This window comes from Sparus aurata, chromosome 10, assembly GCF_900880675.1.
Source record: "Sparus aurata chromosome 10, fSpaAur1.1, whole genome shotgun sequence".
In the NCBI taxonomy this organism is placed as follows: Eukaryota; Metazoa; Chordata; class Actinopteri; order Spariformes; family Sparidae; genus Sparus; species Sparus aurata.
The window spans coordinates 12,157,197-12,175,025 of NC_044196.1; the positions used below are offsets into that span (position 1 = coordinate 12,157,197).

Sequence of the window (17,829 nt, forward strand, 5' to 3'; positions counted from 1 at the left end):
TGCTCATGTGACTGACTGTCTGTCTACATGTGTTGGCCTCATGCTTCATGGAGAAGTGTTTTCAGGATCAGAGCTGTCTGATACTGTCTGCGATCCAAAAATCGTATCAAAATTGTATCGTGGCAGACTTTGCGATATCGGCAAATATCGTATCGTTGTCCAAAGAATCGATTTAACATCGTATTGTGATGAAAGTAACGATTTACACCCCTATTTGTTATGGCCTGAAAAATACAACTGTGGTGTGTTTGGTTTTGGTTTTATCATCCTTCAGAGACTACAGATGAAATTTAGCGAGGAGCTAATTCTGGTACGGCTGAGAGCCGTGCATTGTCCCTGTTAAATAAACTAAAGTAAAAAAAAAAAAAAAAGAGATGCACACGCCTGGCAACCACATTCCCATAGCAGTTGTTGTGATTGCACCGAGGTCAAACTGTGGTCATGTTTTCATGTGTTGAGTTAAAGCTGACCATCACTCCCTTGTTGCAAACACTGAACTTCCTGTTGTCCTCTGCCTCCCTGTTTGTCTCAAATGAAATCCCCCAAAATACGTACTTCCGATTGATTATGGTCCTTTTTTAAACAAAAACATGTAAGAGAACACCAGAAATGAAACATTTTGTCCATAATATTCTATGTTTTCTTCTCAACAAACCAAAGAAACACCAAAACAATGACTCCATCCTACCAACAAGTCTGAGCTCTGTTCCTTGCTAGATATATATTTTTTTCCTGTTGCACTGAGATCTGATATTCCCAAAAAAAATATTAAGAATGCGTCAATGAGTGTCTGCTGTCAATAAACACCAGGGTAACACTGGATACATAGTAATGACGTAGATAGCTTTTTAGGATGTATGAAGATAATCCATTCATGATCAGACGGAGATCTGACATGCGATAAAGCGCCTTTCATGACTTTCATTAGAACTTTGTGAGGAGTTTCTAAAAGGGATATCTCCATCATCGAACCATGACAGCACAACACAAAGGTGTCAGCTAGGTGTGTTGGTGTCTGCATAGTCTTGACTGTGTTTTTATCATTCAACAAATAAACATCATAATATTTTTTTTCATTTGAAATAGAGCGACTAAAGGCTCTTTATGTACTGACATCATGAAAGGATGTTCGTTGTTTTTGGTGTCATGCAAACCATCCGCCCAAAGAACTTAATCAGCATAGAACTTTGTAAAAGAAAGGTCATCTCGTCAAGCATGTTTTGAATTAGAAAAGTAATCTTATTCAAAGAAAATACATCTAACTACTGTCTTAATAAGATATGCCATCTTATAGATCTAATTTGAACCAGTAACAAGCTACAACAATGTTTTTCATAATAACCCAACAGATGATTTAAGAGCGAAATCACTTGTAGAAATTCTCAATTTAAGAAACTTGCGAAACGACAACAATTAAAGCTTGTCGATGTCGCATTGAGTGTTAAGAAAATAAGAATCTTCTACTTATTTTCATTATGCTGTTTGAAGAAATTGTTACATTAGGTTTTACATTCTTAAAGTCAGTTCAATCTAAAGACTAAAAATCTAAATTTAAGTTGCTCCATCTTGAAAAAGTCCAAAGTGAGTGTTTATTGTTTGTAATAAGCAAAAATGACTTAAATTTAGGCTTTTCTGTCCAATTTTAAGACCCATTAAGAAGATTTGACTTCTTAACTTCCCCCTGTCTGTCAGGTGCAAATATAAAAGTCCTTTTTTTAGACCACAGAGTCTCTTGTCTTACTATAGATAGCCTCAGGTGTGCCTACTTCCTCATTCATGAAGGATTCATTTCATACCTTCCTGGTATTTTCTCACAGTGCTGAGACGATGATCAAACTTCTCATCTTACTTTCAGCAGAACATACAGAATAAAACACTCCTGTAAATGTTGACTGTTTGCTTAAACTAGATGTCAGAATCATCTGTACGATCTTTCCTGGCATCAACTCAGAATTTTAACATCCTTGAAGCAGAGCCTGTTATAAAAATAAAAATATTTTCCTTGTTCCCCATTTCACACCTGACACTCTGCAGACTGCCTCGAGTTTCCTCCTATGCTAAAAACACAACCTGTTCATGTGACTGACTGGTTGATTGTCTACACGTGTCAACCTCCAAAATATATGGAGTAAAGTTTTCAGGATCAGATCAAGTTAAAGATTCTGTCTGTGATCCAAAAACTCCATCACATCAAAACAGGAACCTGATATCACTCTGAAATTCAGATCTGTTATACAAATGCTAACAATGGTCGACAGTGACGTTGTCGACTGTACACAAACAAATCTCTGTATCTGGAGGTGTGACACAACCTTGTATCAATGTGGTTAGAACATCTTTGACATGGAAAGTTTACTTAACCAATGTGAATCCAACAGATTAAATGTCACGACTGTTTCATAAACTAAAAATATCTTTTTGTAACTTTCTCCAAAGTGCTTTCGCTGCATAAACATAACCACAAAATATATTTTCCTAACCTTGGTCAGTTTTCTGTTGCTGAAACGCCCACCATTCACACTATTTCCTCCAGTGTGATTTATAGATGTCGAGTTTGTTTCAGTCCAAAGAAGGTGGTGCAGTCACAACAGTATAGTCATGAAAGTCACAAAAACAAGTCAAACATCTTACATGAATGTTGAACTGGAGGTTTTTAACATACATGATCTTGTTCACAATTTAGCATCTGAATAATCAGCGCCTGGTGGATGAAGCTGCCTCGACTCCATTCAACATCCTCCACTGTCAGATCTGTGAATGTTACAGCTGGTTTCACTCTGATGGACATCGTTACAACACGCTGCCTCTCCTAATGTTCTGTTTATAATGTGAACACACTGTAAATACATCTAGATTTATAGCAGAGACGTTGTTTTGATTGTTGTATAAGTCTTTTAATATCAGACACCCAGAAGATGTCAAGAACTCAAAGAGTTTATCAGACACAAAGTTCATTATGATAAACTTTATTAACACACAGAAACAGTTACAAACTGACTTTCAGCCCAATTTAAGTTCTCTTTTGGAAATATTGCATGATGTCCTTGTAGGCCTTTATCATACATTTAATACAATCCTGATATGAAAAGTGTTTTACAGCATTTAAAGGGTTAATATAAAAATGTAATATACAAATCAATCACTTGGCAATTAACCAAATCAAAACAAGACAGAACATGTAGACACAGCTGACTGAGACTGAAACAAAATCACTCAGTACAATCACTGTGAGGTGAAGAGCGCCCTCTGCTGACCTTTATCAACATTAACAGACAGTAAATAACAAACACAAATCAAACAGCAGCACTTAATTTCAGTCAAAACTGCACATTACAACCAGAAAAGGTTAAAGCAGATTTCATTTCAGTCCAATAAGAGACAGAGTTTGATGAGACGTCCTGTCAAAATAAGGGACAGCATGAAGGTGAAGAACGTTTCCTCCATCAGCTCCATTATTGTTGTTCATCACTCAAACTGAAGTTGTGACATATTACTGAAATACTGTGAGAATGAATTGAAGGATTGTGATCGTCCTCAATTTATTCTAAATCAGAAAAAAAGTTGTATCCCTGCTTGAGACCCACACAGGGTTTAAATCCTGAAACTCTGCTCCAGCTGGTCAGAACCATAACCTGGATGACTGACGACCTTCATCAACATGTATTGTACTAAATATGAAATATATACTTACCACTACAGTGTAAGTAGAATAATATGCAAGTTAAAGTGCAGGGAGTATGTAAAAGTAAAGTACAAAGTTTTTAGCATAACTTAGCTGAACCACCTATCAGTATTAATTATGAACTAAGTAAGTAAAGCTAATTAGCATTTAGCCAATACAATATTAGTTTTGCATGTTTTAAAGCAGCATTACAGTGATGTGATTTTCTGAACTTACTACATTGTTCCAATACTTCATCCACCAAGCCATTGCATTCTCATTTATGATGATTATTGATCAGAAGGCATCGTTTTAGGGTCCTTACATGTGCTCACATCGGAGCAGCTTTGGGTGCAAGTTGCTCAGACGATGAACTGTATTGATCCCCATCACCAACTCAATGATGGTACATCAGTCCCGATGTTGACCTGTGGGACTGACGAGAGAGAAAGTTCAAACAAAGCACTGACACAAACAAAATAAGTTCCATTCAGAACAATATGAAGAACAAACACACCTTTATTATATCGGTGATTGAGAGCTGACAGACACCACTGAGCTGCACCGAGGAGACATATTATAGCACCAATTAAAAGAACTGCACCAGTTGCAACTTCGTTCAAATCGTGTGATGTCACTTCCTTCTTCGGCCCTCCTGCTGTGTGTTCATCATCTGCATGAAGACAGAAAACCAGTGTTAGTATCTGATATCAGGAGCATCAACTCATCAGAGTCAAACCAACACATCAAGAACATTTATTCTAACTCAGCAAACGTAGAAATGAGACAATAAGTGACCAAATAAACAGGAAACAACAAGTAATCATCCATCTGACAACCTGCTGCTGGTCACACAACAGGAGTTACACCACATGACCACATGGTGGCACTGTAGCAATGTATTGACTTACAGTATCTCACAAAAGTGAGTACACCTCTCACATTTCTGCAAATACATTTCATCTTTTCATGGGAGAACACTAAAGAAATGACCCTTTGATACAAAGTAGTCAGTGTACAGCTTGTATAACACTGTACATTTACTGTCCCCTCAAAATAACTCAACACACAGCCATTAATGTCTGACCAGCTGGCAACAAAAGTGAGTACAGCCCTAAGTGAAAAGCCCAAATTCTGCCCAAAGTGTCCAAATATTTTGTGTGGCCACTACTATTTTCCAGCTCTGCTTAAACCTCTTGGGCCTAGAGTTCACCAGAGCTTCACAGGTTGCCACTGGAATCCTCCTCTTCTACTCCTCTATGACGACATCACAGAGCTGGTGGATGTTGGAGACCCTGTGCTCCTCCACCTGCCGTTTGAGGATGCCCCACAATGCTCAATAGGGTTTAGGTCTAGACACATGCTTGGCCAGTCCATGACCTTTATCCTCAGCTTCTTTAGCAAGGCACTGGTCGTCTTGGAGGTGTGTTTGGGGCCGTTATCATGTTTGAATACTGCCCTGTGGACCAGTTTCTGAAGGGAGAGGTACCAATTTGATGCAGTGTGCGGCGTATGGTCTGAGCACTGACAGGCTGATCTCCCACCCCTTCAACCTCTGCAGCAGTGCTGGCAGCACTCATTGCACCATTGCGAGGTAAGGTATCTGGATGGCAACACATTCTGATCTTTGAGTTTAATTAGTTTAGATTTAACAATGACTAATTGTTTCTCCTTGTGTGAGTTAAGGAATGTAGACAGAGTGGGGCTCACAGCTCCAAGGGTCTCGGAGTAGTCCTTCAGCTGTGGGTGTGATAAAGGTTAGTAGACGGCACAGAGTTTGACCCCCTATACCAGATGGTGGGAGATGCCTAAACATTTATGTTCCCGTAGAAGGACAGAGTGACCATTTGGGACGACTTGGGGGGCAAGACCTGAGAAGTGGCAGCAGCAAATTTAGTGAGTTATGGGAGATGAGCAGGGAGACAGGTCAACTCCTCTTTTAGTCTATTGGATAATTTACCAAAGTGACAAATTAGAAGAAGGGGGTGTGTACTGGAGAAAGGACTCTAAAAAGGCCCACATAGAGAGAAAAGGGAAGGTGGTCACTTGTAGATTCCTACAATCGAAGGCTCAATAGGATTTCTGATAAAGCAGAGGGCAAAGCACTGGGCAGAACTTTGCCAGGATTTGAGAATTCCCGAGAGCGGCCGCTCTTGGTCAGACGCAGGCGTGAGATCTGTTTCAATAAAGACTGCTCTATCATTCCACCCAGCCTTGCCTCCGCAGATTCTCTTATCAACATACTACTCGCTGACACCTTTGAGGGAGTGAGCCCAGAAACCACAGAGGCCTGTTCTGAGTGGAACCTGTCCCGTTAAACTGCTGTGTGTCTTGGCCACACAGCAGCTCAGTTTCAGGGTGTTGGCAATCTTCTTGCGGAGCAACAACCCTTAGAGAGTTCTTTGCCGTGAGGTGCCATGTTGAACTTCCAGTGACCAGTATGAGAGAGCATGAGAGTGATAACACACCTGCTCCCCATTCACACCTGAGACCTTGTAACACTAACGAGTCACATGACACCACAGGTGTCAGTTGGGTCTTCAAAATCAGATTTGGCACCAGTTTCCCATGATGCATTATTTCTCTATGAGTAAACACGGTGACCTACCTTCAGTTGAAACTGGTGTGATGATGTTGTGATTCCTCATGTCCTCTGTTTTCTCCACGAGAAGTCACATTCAAGACAAAATGTTCTGTGGGTGTAAATCAGGAGGCTGTTAGATTCTGATGTCTGACCCGTGTGGCAGTAACATGTTTCCATCCTGCACTGCAGCAGAGTTCAGATCAACTGTGGTCTCCAGCACCCATCTCTCTGTGACCTGGTTATAATTAGCAGCCAGATCACACCAGTAGTTTCCAGAGTCTTCAGTCCTGAGTCTGGACACATGAAGTCTGATCCGTCCGTCTCTGAGGGCGTCTTTGTCACACTGGACTCGTCCTGCAAACTGTGGATCCTGAGACTTTGGGACATCCATGCTGTTAAACATTTGATACAAAAGCTTCCTAGAGTTTGACTGGAGAAAACAAGCCATGATGTTGAGAGACATGTCAGTTTTGATGGGACTGTCCCATCTGATGGTGATGTTCTTGTCCTCCTCTGCCTGATAGAAGGTTGCTGTCTTTTTCCCAGCAGACATCACTGCAGACAAGAGGGAGGACAAAGAGAGACATCACATGGACTTCCATCAAACTTCACCTCATTTCAGCCTGAAATACTTTTATCATGGAGCTGAGAGATCCTGAACTAAAGCAGCAATTTAGATTTAGATTTTACTGTGTGTGTCCAACAAGAGTCAGGTGTCCATAATTAGGAATTAATGGAAGTTGGGACACTTTGAAAGGCCTTATGGTTACTTGCTATTAATTTATATTTTCAGAGATCTAAAGTTTATCAAAGGAATAACCCCCTGGAAACACATGAGGGTTTGACTAGTAGCTGGAACAATGTGTTATATGCAGTGTCTGGATTGTTTTGTAGCAGTGGTGCTCTGAGTCGGTAGCCTAGCAAGAAAATGTTGAAAAATAACCCTTTAAATGGTTACTACTGGGGAGATTTTTGAAAAATAAATTATTTTCAGGATTTCAGAATCAGAATCTAAGACATGAGACAAAATAGTGTAGAAGTTGACATTGCTGCCTGACAACATGTTAACCTCTTAAGCATTAGAGAACTTTTTTTTACCATTATTTTCTTTATTATTATAAGTTTTTTATGGAAACAGAATCTGTTTCAGAAGTCAGTGGGCCACATGACATAGAAGCTATTGAGAAAAAAAAAATCTGCATATTAATATTAATGTAAAATAGAGGAAGCACTAAAGTACAATGAAAAAGGTGTGTCTCATTCATCCAGTTTACCAATACAATCTGCTGCTGGTTTGGAGTCCCTGGGCCACATGACATGGAAGATATCGAAAAAACTGCAATTATTTTGTATTAATATATTTATGCTAAGTAATTTAATGACGGTCTCCAGTAAATGAGCGCGAGGCTCTGGGAGGGGAGCTAACCGTCCTCGTGCTAACACTGGGCGAACCTCAGTAAAGTCGCGGCTGGACCCGAGTGAATATCCAACGAATATCCAACCTGAAACTAACTTAACTCGCTTCGATGAATCGCCTGTTGCAGCCTTTGAATAGGATGACGAGGATTTCAGTCACTCAACTTAAACGGTGACTTGTAGAAATAATACAAATACAAATTATTTTTTTGTGGCGCGCTGAAAATCCAGCCGCAGAATGCATACAGGCGAAACACTGGTTATATGTATATAGTTTCATAGTATCACCCAGACCATGATATAAATGTACTTAACTTTAAACCAGCCACCAGATTTGCACAATTACTCAATTAGTCAATAAAGGAATAATAATCGTCAACTATTTTGATAGTTAATCTGCAAAATATAATTTTAATAATTAAATCAAATGTTAGTAGCAGGACTACTGACCACAGACAGAGGAGGTCAGAACGACGAGCAGTACCATCAAGATCAGCTTCATCCTGTTAGAGAGGAGACAGTTTTATTACAGGAACAAGATTTGGTTGTTATAATAAACTGCTTTGGTTTATTTTTACTTTGGTCTTTTAAACTTCACAGTGGGTGGCTGAATATTTAATCAGCATGATATCCTGCGTTCTGGCAGATCAATGACAGATTATTACTATGAGGAAATATACAATATTAACAGGCTCGTTCATTAATTTAACACTTTGTCTCAGTGTCACATGTTGTCTTGACTCGAAATTTAACTTCTGCTTAAAGACGATTTCCATATTACCCTTCAAAGAACAAAAAACAAAAAAATGGAAATAAGAAATAAAAAAATGACAATTTTTACAATAAATAAATAGTGTCTACATTTATTTCAGTGTTATTAAGTTGAATTTAATGGCATATACATGTGTTATTAAGTCACGTTTCTATTTTTTACAATTACAACTAATGTTGTGCTCATAACAAATAACAACAGCAACCTTTATTCATTCATAACAAGTCTGTTAAACAGCTGATTAAATTTGGACATTTGTAATGAAAAGCACAAAGATTCAGGATCCATAAACTCGTTTCACTGAGATAAAAATGAAAGTAAATAGAAACAGTGTTAACGACACTGATAATAGTGTATGAATAAATGATTTATACTAAATCTAAATGATACAAATTTGAAGATAGTTAATATGTTGGTTGAGAAGTTAAAGGGACCGAATCAAGGTTGAAGTTTCACTTCCTTGTTGTTTTGTTCTTGTCTCAGCTGACTGTCACTTATCAGCTCCATGAACTCTGAATGTTTAATCCTTGAGGAGAAGCGCAGATATAAAATCTTAAGGCTTATGAGAATCTGATTTGTAATCTGCTCCTGTAAAAACAAACAGTGGTTGAAACATAAACTAAATCACACACAACGTGTTTTTGGTTACTTACGTGTTTTCATGCGGTTGAGCTGTCCCACTTTGATTCACCTGAGGTATTTCCTAGAGGGAACGACGTCTTTCAACACACCTGGGAGGAGGAGCCACGTGTTGTTGGACTCTGATTGTAACAGCTGGTTTCTCTCTGATGGACATCGTTACAACACACTGCCTCTCCTAATGTCCTGTTTATAATGTGTACACAGTGTAAATACATCTAGATTTATATGATAGACTCAAAGAGTTTATCAGACACAAAGTTCATTTTAATAAACTTTATTAACACTCAGAAACAGTTACAAACTGACTTTCAGCCCACTTTAAGTTCTCTTTTGGAAATATTGCATGATGTCCTTGTAGGCCTTTATTATCACTTTAATACAATCGTGATATGAAAAGTGTTTCACAGCATTGAAAGAGTCAATAATATATATATATTTATATATATATATATATATATATATATATATATATATATATATATATATATATATGTATACATATATCAAGTGATATAAATCAATCACTTGGCAATTAACAAAATCAAAACAGACAAAAATATGAAGACACAGCTGACTGAGACAGAAACAAACTCCACTCAGTACAATCACTGTGAGATGAAGAGCGCCCTCTGCTGACCTTTATCTTTAACACCAGCGTGAACAGATGACAGCTTTTCTTTCAGTCACAGTAACAGACAGTAAATAACAAACACAAATCAAACAGCAGCACTTCATTTCACTTTAAACTGCACATTACAACCAGAAAAGGTTAAAGCTCCACAAAGCAGATTCCGGATCAGTGAAGTGAAGAACGTTTCCTCCGTCAGCTCCATCATTGTTGTTTATCACTTGTTCCCTCTGAATCTTATGACTCTAAATTCAGTTATTGATCAAACTGAAGTTGTGACATATTTCTCAAATTCTGTGAGAATGAACTGAAGGATTGTGATCGTCCTCAAGTTATTCTAAATCAGAAAAAAAAGTTTTATCCCTGCCTGAGACCCACACAGGGTTTAAATCTTCAAACTCTCCTCCAGTCAGTCAGAACCATCACCTGGATGACTGACGACCTTTATCAACATGTATTGTACTAAATATGAAATGTATGCTTACCACTACAGTGTACTTAGAATCATATGCAAGTTAAAGTGCAGGCAGTGTGCAAAAGTAAATTACAAAGCTTTTAGCATAACTAAGCTGAACTGATATTTACAACTATCAGTATTAATCATGAACTAACTAAGTCACTGTATTCTCATTTATGTTGATGATTGATCAGAAATCATTGTGTTAATACTGTGCATCATCTACCTCAATTTATTTGATCAAAAATATTTCCATATTTGATTTTGTACATGTGTTAGATGAGATTTAAGATGTATTGTGTAACAATATTAAAATATTATTTTAAGGCTGGATCACCCAGCTCTTGTTACATTGATGGTGAAAACTGAAGGTCTGTTATTTACAAAGCTTTTAAACCTATCGCAGTATTATTTTAAGGCCTAATTTGGACCCAGAATGTAAGAAGTGATGCAGCCAGAGTCTTTATATGTGTTCACATCGGAGCAGCTGTGGATGTTAGTTGGTCAGATGATGAATCCTATTGATCTCTACCACATCTGTCCTGATGTTGATCTGTGAGATGGACAAGAGAGAAAAGTCAGTTCAAACAAAGCACTGACACAAACATATTAGTTCCATTCAGAACAATATGAAGAACAAACACACCTTTATTACGTTGATGAGAGCCATCAGACAAATCTTTGCTGTAACGAGGATACATATTAAATTAACAACTATGAAAGCTCCAAAGGGAAAGAATGTCAGAAACATTTCAACTGTGCTCTGATCGACTGACGTCACTTCCTTCTTCTGCCCTCCTGCTGTGTGTTCAGCATCTGCATGAAGACGAAAACCAGTGTTAGTATCTGATATCAGGAGCATCAACTCATCAGAGTCAAACCACCACATCAAGAACATTTATATCAACTCAGCAAATGTAGAAATGAGATAATAAGTGACCAAATAAACAGGAAACAACAAGTAAACATCCGTCTGACAACCAGCTGCTGGTCACACAACAGAAGTTACACCACATGACCACATGGTGTCACTGTAGCAATGTATTGACTTATTTACCAAAACCTGCTGAACAGAAACAAACTTTGCTCTTCTGAATTTTACTTCAAGTGAGATTTATTTCAGCGTGTTTATATTGAATTCTCCAACGTGTTGTGCTTCATGTAATGTTCCTGCTTCCTCAGGTTTTTTACCACGTGTTTGGCACCAGTTTCCCATGATGCATTATTTCTCTATGAGTAACCATGGTGACCTACCTTCAGTTGATGCTGGTGTGATGATGTTGTGTTCCTCATGTCCTCTGTTTTCTCCACGAGAGGTCACATCCAAGACAAAATGTTCTGTGGGTGTAAATCAGGAGGCTGTTAGATTCTGATGTCTGACCCGTGTGGCAGTAACATGTTTCCATCCTGCACTGCAGCAGAGTTCAGCTCACCTGTGGTCTGCAGCAGCCATCTCCTCGTTATCTTGTTATAATTAGCAGCCAGATCACACCAGTAGTTTCCAGAGTCTTCAGGCCTGAGTCTGGACACATGAAGTCTGATCCGTCCGTCTCTGAGGGCGTCTTTGTCACACTGGACTCGTCCTGCAAACTGTGGATCCTGAGACTCTGGGACATTGACGCTGTCAAACATTTGATACAAAAACTTCACAGGGTTTGACTGGAGAAAACAAGCCATGATGTTGAGAGATATGTCGGTTTTGATGGGACTGTCCCATCTGATGGTGATGTCATCGTCCTCCTCTGCCTGATAGAAGGTCGCTGTCTTTTTCCCAGTAGACATCCCTGCAGACAAGAGAGAGGACAAAGAGAGACATCATGTGGACTAACATCACACTTCATTTTGTGACCAAAATCTAAAGTGTTTCACAAGCAATGACCTCCTGCAACACCTGAGAGACCATCGGAATTAAGAATTCACCTAGACCATGATATAAATGTTCTTAACATTAAACCAGCAGCCAGAACTGCAACAATTAATCAATGAAGGAATATTAATTGTCAACTTTTTTGATATTTTTGAGATATGTAAAATATAAATATAAAATATCTCTTTCTTTTAATATAATCAAATCAAGTAGCAGGACTACTGACCACAGGCAGAGGAGGTCAGAACGACGAGCAGAACCATAAAGAGCATCTTCATCCTGTCAGAGAGGAGACAGTTTTATTACAGGAACAAGATTTGACTTCATCAAACATGACAGGTTTTATAATAAAGTGGTTTGATCTATTAGACTTCACAGTGTGTGATGAAAAAGTGGAGGAAACACAAACTAAATCGCACAATATGTTTTTGGTTACTTACGTGTTTTCATGCGAGTGAGCTGTCCCATGTTGTCACCTGAAGTATTTCATGGATGGAGCTGGAGGGAGGAACTGCTTCTCAACATAGCAACAAGGCTCTAAAGTGAGAAGGAGGGAGAGGCATGTGTTGTTGGATCAGTTCAATTTGAGTAAAATGGAAGTGAAAGCGAAGTTGTATCAGCTGTACTGGCTGAAACCAACATGTAAATTTGAAGGAAAACCGTAAAAGACTAACGTTATGATATAACAGAAAACATGTTGGACGAACACACAAATGAACGTTTGACAAACTGTGTGACCTCTGTGATCCCAATTCCCCTCTACCTGTTCACCGGTGACTCCTATATAGACTACGTCATAACCGTGATTCCCTGTCTCTGCCCCCTGGTGCGCAGGTGGACGAGCAACACTGCTAGTCTACTGGAAACCCCTATATGGCCCATACTAAACCCAGAAATGTTGTTTCCTATGAACTTTTATTATTAAAATGTCATCTATAGGTTTAGCAAATGAGATTAAGCTTGGTTGCTAAGAGTTGCATGTTGGGTAATTTGAGTAATTAGCATAACTAGTGCATTGCCCGTAGGAAGCATGTATTTTTATAGAAAAGTGGGAGGTTAAGTAGCTTTTTCATGGATGGCCGAATGAGGCTGTGTTTGAAGGTGGGACGTCAGGGATATAATTGGCTGTTTTTGATTATACCATTATATGTCACCTTAAAAACTATTTACCTTGCTCTACTTGGTGTTATTATTTTTAGCACAACCTCACATGTGTGACTGTACAGTTATTTTTTCATTTTAAGGTACTATATTAACACTTTCCGTTCCATTTTCTTTTTCCGCTTATCCGTGAGGGTTGCGGGATGTTGCCGCTTTTCCCCCCTAAGGGGTTGCGGGGCTTACTGGGGCCAAATCCAGTTTCATTCTATGGGCGTAGGCCAGGGTTCACCCTGAATGAGTCGCCAGCTCATCCTATATTTTTTTTTTTAACACTGTGGACCTAAAATCACAAAATAACATAAAGTCAGAGTAGAAAAAGTTAGTTTTTTTACTGTGAAAACCACAAATATGTTTAATGGACCAATTGCATTAGTTATAATGCAAATATAAATTGTTGTTTGCTAAATTGGTGCATAAGTTTTTGAAATTTACAAAGCTATGTATAACTATTTACATTTAAATGGAGGCAATGCCTCAGGCTCAGGGCTCATTCCTGCCTGTTCCACATTCAGCCGTCTCCTCCTTTGTTTGCCTCACAACACGACTCCACTACTCACTAAACACACTACACCAAACACTACATAACACACTAACTATACACTCCAAACACGCTATATGTCACAAATCTCTCAACTCTCAAAACTCGCTATCTCTGTCGCCGTCTCCAACACATCACTGCTGCTGTCAATCATCCGCCGATGTCCCTCCAACATCTTCCTGTTCCTCAACAACCAAACTTGCTGCTTGGACACTTTCGTGACAAAAGCACTTTTATTCTATTTCTTCCTGCACCAGACATAAAGCAAACGTAACGGCAATGTTCGCGAAAAAGCGTGTTGGACATTATTTACCCTAAATCCGGTTTTGGACGTGCCAGTGCATCCGCTCCGTCGACTCGGGTGATGGGCCGTGTAGCTAGCGCTAGCTAGCGGCTAGCGCGGCTAGCCGCTAGCTACACACAAACATCCACAGATTCCGATCCCACTTTGTTGTCCACGCGTCTCCGGATCTCCTCAGACCCGAACAGACTTGGACTTGTTTAATCTCATTAATCCACAACAGTCAGTTTAGATGCACAGAACGGAACCGAACCGCCGGCAAAATCCCGGTCCAGCTCGCGCCGCTGCAGGTATATATCCGCTTGTTTTTTTAAGGTATGTCGTGGGCTTGAGCTCTGCAGTGATTGGCTCTGGTGCCCACGTGACTGTGGTGGCTCCGGTGGACAATGCTTGCAGAATTTGTAAAGCATTTATGAAATAATTTATTCACGCTATCATTGCAGTCCAAGCAAATGCTTAGCACACCCCTGAACCACGCAGCAGCCATGTTGAAAGTCTCAGGTCAGTCGGATCCTGATCCGCAGAGATATTTGAGGAACACACACACACACACACACACACACACAGACAGACAGAGATTCCTTGTATTATAGATAGATGAGCTAATTAAGGGGAGACACTATAGGTGAAGAATAGGGACATTTTTAATTCTAATATTAATATAATACTAATAACTAATATATATCATCATGAAACTTCCCCAGTTGATTACTTACAAGACAATTATTTTTTGTATTATGAGTTTACTGAAATTGTATGTTTGAATATGCAAATGATGCATTATCCAATGAAATATGCGCTAATTTGCATACATTTCCAGAACATAAATCTAAACATTAGATAAAGCCAAGTTCAAAATTATTGTTTCATTTTGTTGACATATTATAGCCAAAGGTTTTTACAGAGGGAATTTTGGATATCTCTTTTTATCACTCCATAAATCAGAAAATACTGTCAACAGCCATAAAAAAACAAATTTCGCCCAGTTTTTTGGAGTCAGAGTATGAGAAAAAACTCAGTTTGAGAAAACGGTCTGTAACCAAATGTAGTGTATAAGAAATGTATAGAAGAAAATGGACAAAGTGAAGTAAAATGAACACCTGAATGTGTATTTTGGATGTTTTCTTTCCACTAGTCTGAAAGAAGACATGTTATTGAAGCAAAATAACCCAAAATCTCAAAATTGACAGTGCATAAAAAACAATGTTTTTGCCTGCCACGTTTCCCCTTAATCGCGAGAAACTGAAAATAGCTATAATTTTGCTTCTAGTTAACTTGAAGTTGATCTAAGAGTCTAAGTCCATGTTTGTGATATCCAGAAATGTTTCATAACACCCCTCCTCCACCCTTCTATAGATTTCTTACACAATACATCTTTAAAGGCCGTTTTCTCAAAATGAGTTTTTTCTCATACTCTGAGCCAAAAAATCTCCACCTCAGTCGCACTTATATACACCAAACTTTCCAGTTTTATTCCTATCTATATTATGAAAATATTGACAGAGGGGTTTGTTCATATATCATTCGTAGCCTAAATTTATATAACATTTTATTCCAAAAAACAGGGCGAAATTTGTTTTTTTTATGGCTGTTGACAGTATTTTCTGATCTATGGAGTGATAAAAAGAGATATCCAAAATTCCCTCTGTAAAAACCTTTGGCTATAATATGTCAACAAAATGAAACAATAATTTTGAACCCGGCTTTATCCAATGTTTAGATTTATGTTCTGGAAATGTGTGCAAATTGGCGCATATTTAATTAGATAATGCATCATTTGCATATTCAAAGATACAATTTCAGAAAACTCATAATACAAAAAATAACTGTCTTAATGTAAGTAATCAACTGGGGAAGTTTCATGGTTATAAATATTAGTTAAAAAAAAAAAGTCAGTATTCTTCACCTGTAGTGTCTCCCCTTAATTAGCTCATTATGCTAATTACTCAAATTGCCCAACATGCATCTCTTTGCAACCAAGTTGACTTTCATCCACGAGGCCTATAGATTACATTTCAATCATAAAAGTTCATAGGGAACACAATTTCTGGGTCCAAGAAATTTCCAGTAGACTATGCTGTTTACTGACTCACCAAACACATACACAACATAACATATTCACACATCAAACTTGGCTACAGCAGTGTTAATGAGGCTGACGAAATCCAAAATAAATGACAAATAGAAATGAATACAAATTGAGAGGTTGAAGGGAGCCAATCATCATGGTGAGGTTTCACTTCCTTGTTCTTGTTTTGTTCCTTTATCTGCTCAAGGCAGTATCTTGTCAGTCTCTCTGAACTGTCAATATTTACTCCTGAAGGATCAGCAGACATGCTGAAGTGAAAGTAAAGTTGGATCAGCTGAACTGGCTATAAACTATGAAATATCAATATTTTCCATAAATGAATAAACAAGCTGTTCTCAGAGAAAAAGGTCACAGAACACAGTTTGAAACGTAAAAGTAAAACAGTATGAAATGGATGTGATTCAAATGGCCACAGTTAACTCGGCTTCATGTCATTTCTGTTCAGTCAGCCAGTCTGAGCGAGGCTGCAGGTTATGGTAACAGAAAATATAAGAATAAAAATCATCTACTCAGTTTTAGTTGAGTTTACCTTCATCAGGCGTGCAGGAGAAAATCAGCAACAGGACAGGACGACAGAGAGACACCAACTGAGTTCCTCCAGATTCATTTGTTCATGTGTCCAGGTGAGTCACACAGGGAAAAGTGAAGCTCACCAGGAACTCACTCCTCATAATATAACCAACGCCAACACCCGCTTAGAAGTCCCGCCTACATGCATCATTAGACGTGTTCAAGTTGAACTCCTGCTGCCTGCCTGCCGCAGCGAGATCTGCTGGCGACCGCAGGGGCGGGGCTACAAACCCTGCTAAGGCGAATTTGCTGACCACATTTAACAAATATGCATAAAGACACATAAGATGATGCATTTTCTTATAGCAAGATTATTCACAATGAATGAACAACATTTCACTAATCTTGAATGAAGGAAATACAATAATCAGAACAAATTACTGAGTCCCGCTGCGCCATCTCATCACACGCCAAATAGCTCAGGATAATTCTTTGTATTGTTAATTGACTGGAACAGAAAGGGTTAATAAGAGTGGATAGTACAGATAACACTGGACACAGTAGTTAACCACTTCTCCATCATCACCACAAGTTTCTTCATGTTGACTATCCCATAGGTGCGGCCACACGGCTGCTACTTATCTTAAAGTATGTGATACTTGAATAGAAAAGAGGCACAGGCGCTTATGGATATGGAAATTCATCGAAACACACGTCATACACGTCAGCGTAGATGAGCGCAGTATGTGTATGTATATATATTCTTTTCTTCCAGATGCACCCTTCTGAAATTGAGGAAGGCGACAGGCTGAAGTGCACGACTGTGTCGCCATCTGTGTTTGCTTGTCCTGTCTGCCCCAAACTCACAACCAAAAGTGAAAGTGTCATCCAGAGGAACTTGCTGAATCATGCGGCAAATGCAGTGCATTTCAAGGGCATGTTCATCAAGTATCTTTTTGAGATCATATGCTTTTACATGTAACTATGAATGATACTTGTGTTTTTGCATGTCCAAGGTCATATTGTAACCAGTGTTATGCTGGGTTGCACTCCTTCGAAGTCTGTGGATAAGTTTGAGCACAGAAAGCAAGTTACTTTCAAGAGATCCCTACTTGTAGCAGTCAGTGGAGTTGTTTAGTACAGATAACTGTTTAAAGTAAGGAAAAATTACATTTCTATATACCGTATAGGATGTTAGGTAAA

General features: G+C 38.8%; 1 protein-coding gene across 1 annotated transcript; it reads right to left on the reverse strand.

Moving 5' to 3' along the window:
- Nucleotides 1–9,646: 9,646 nt before the first annotated feature.
- LOC115590611 (uncharacterized) lies at nucleotides 9,647–16,761 on the reverse strand. The gene is made up of 7 exons (XM_030432039.1): nucleotides 16,646–16,761; nucleotides 12,468–12,564; nucleotides 12,254–12,306; nucleotides 11,594–11,944; nucleotides 11,415–11,498; nucleotides 10,807–10,976; nucleotides 9,647–10,713 (listed from the first exon to the last, which is right to left on the reverse strand). Exons 3-7 carry the CDS (start codon nucleotides 12,303–12,305, stop codon nucleotides 10,657–10,659), a joined length of 714 nt encoding a protein of 237 aa, XP_030287899.1. The 5' UTR covers nucleotide 12,306; nucleotides 12,468–12,564; nucleotides 16,646–16,761; the 3' UTR covers nucleotides 9,647–10,656.
- Between the last annotated feature and the right edge of the window lie 1,068 nt (nucleotides 16,762–17,829).

Excerpts from the sequence above, each read along its gene's own strand:
- LOC115590611 (XM_030432039.1), bottom strand. The coding sequence starts at position 12,305 with ATGAAGATGCTCTTTATGGTTCTGCTCGTCGTTCTGACCTCCTCTGCC. Across the intron at positions 11,945-12,253 it reads TCTGACCTCCTCTGCCTGTG|GGATGTCTACTGGGAAAAAG; the intron begins GTCAGTAGTCCT and ends TCTTGTCTGCAG. Across the intron at positions 11,499-11,593 it reads ATGGCTGCTGCAGACCACAG|AACATTTTGTCTTGGATGTG; the intron begins GTGAGCTGAACT and ends TTACACCCACAG.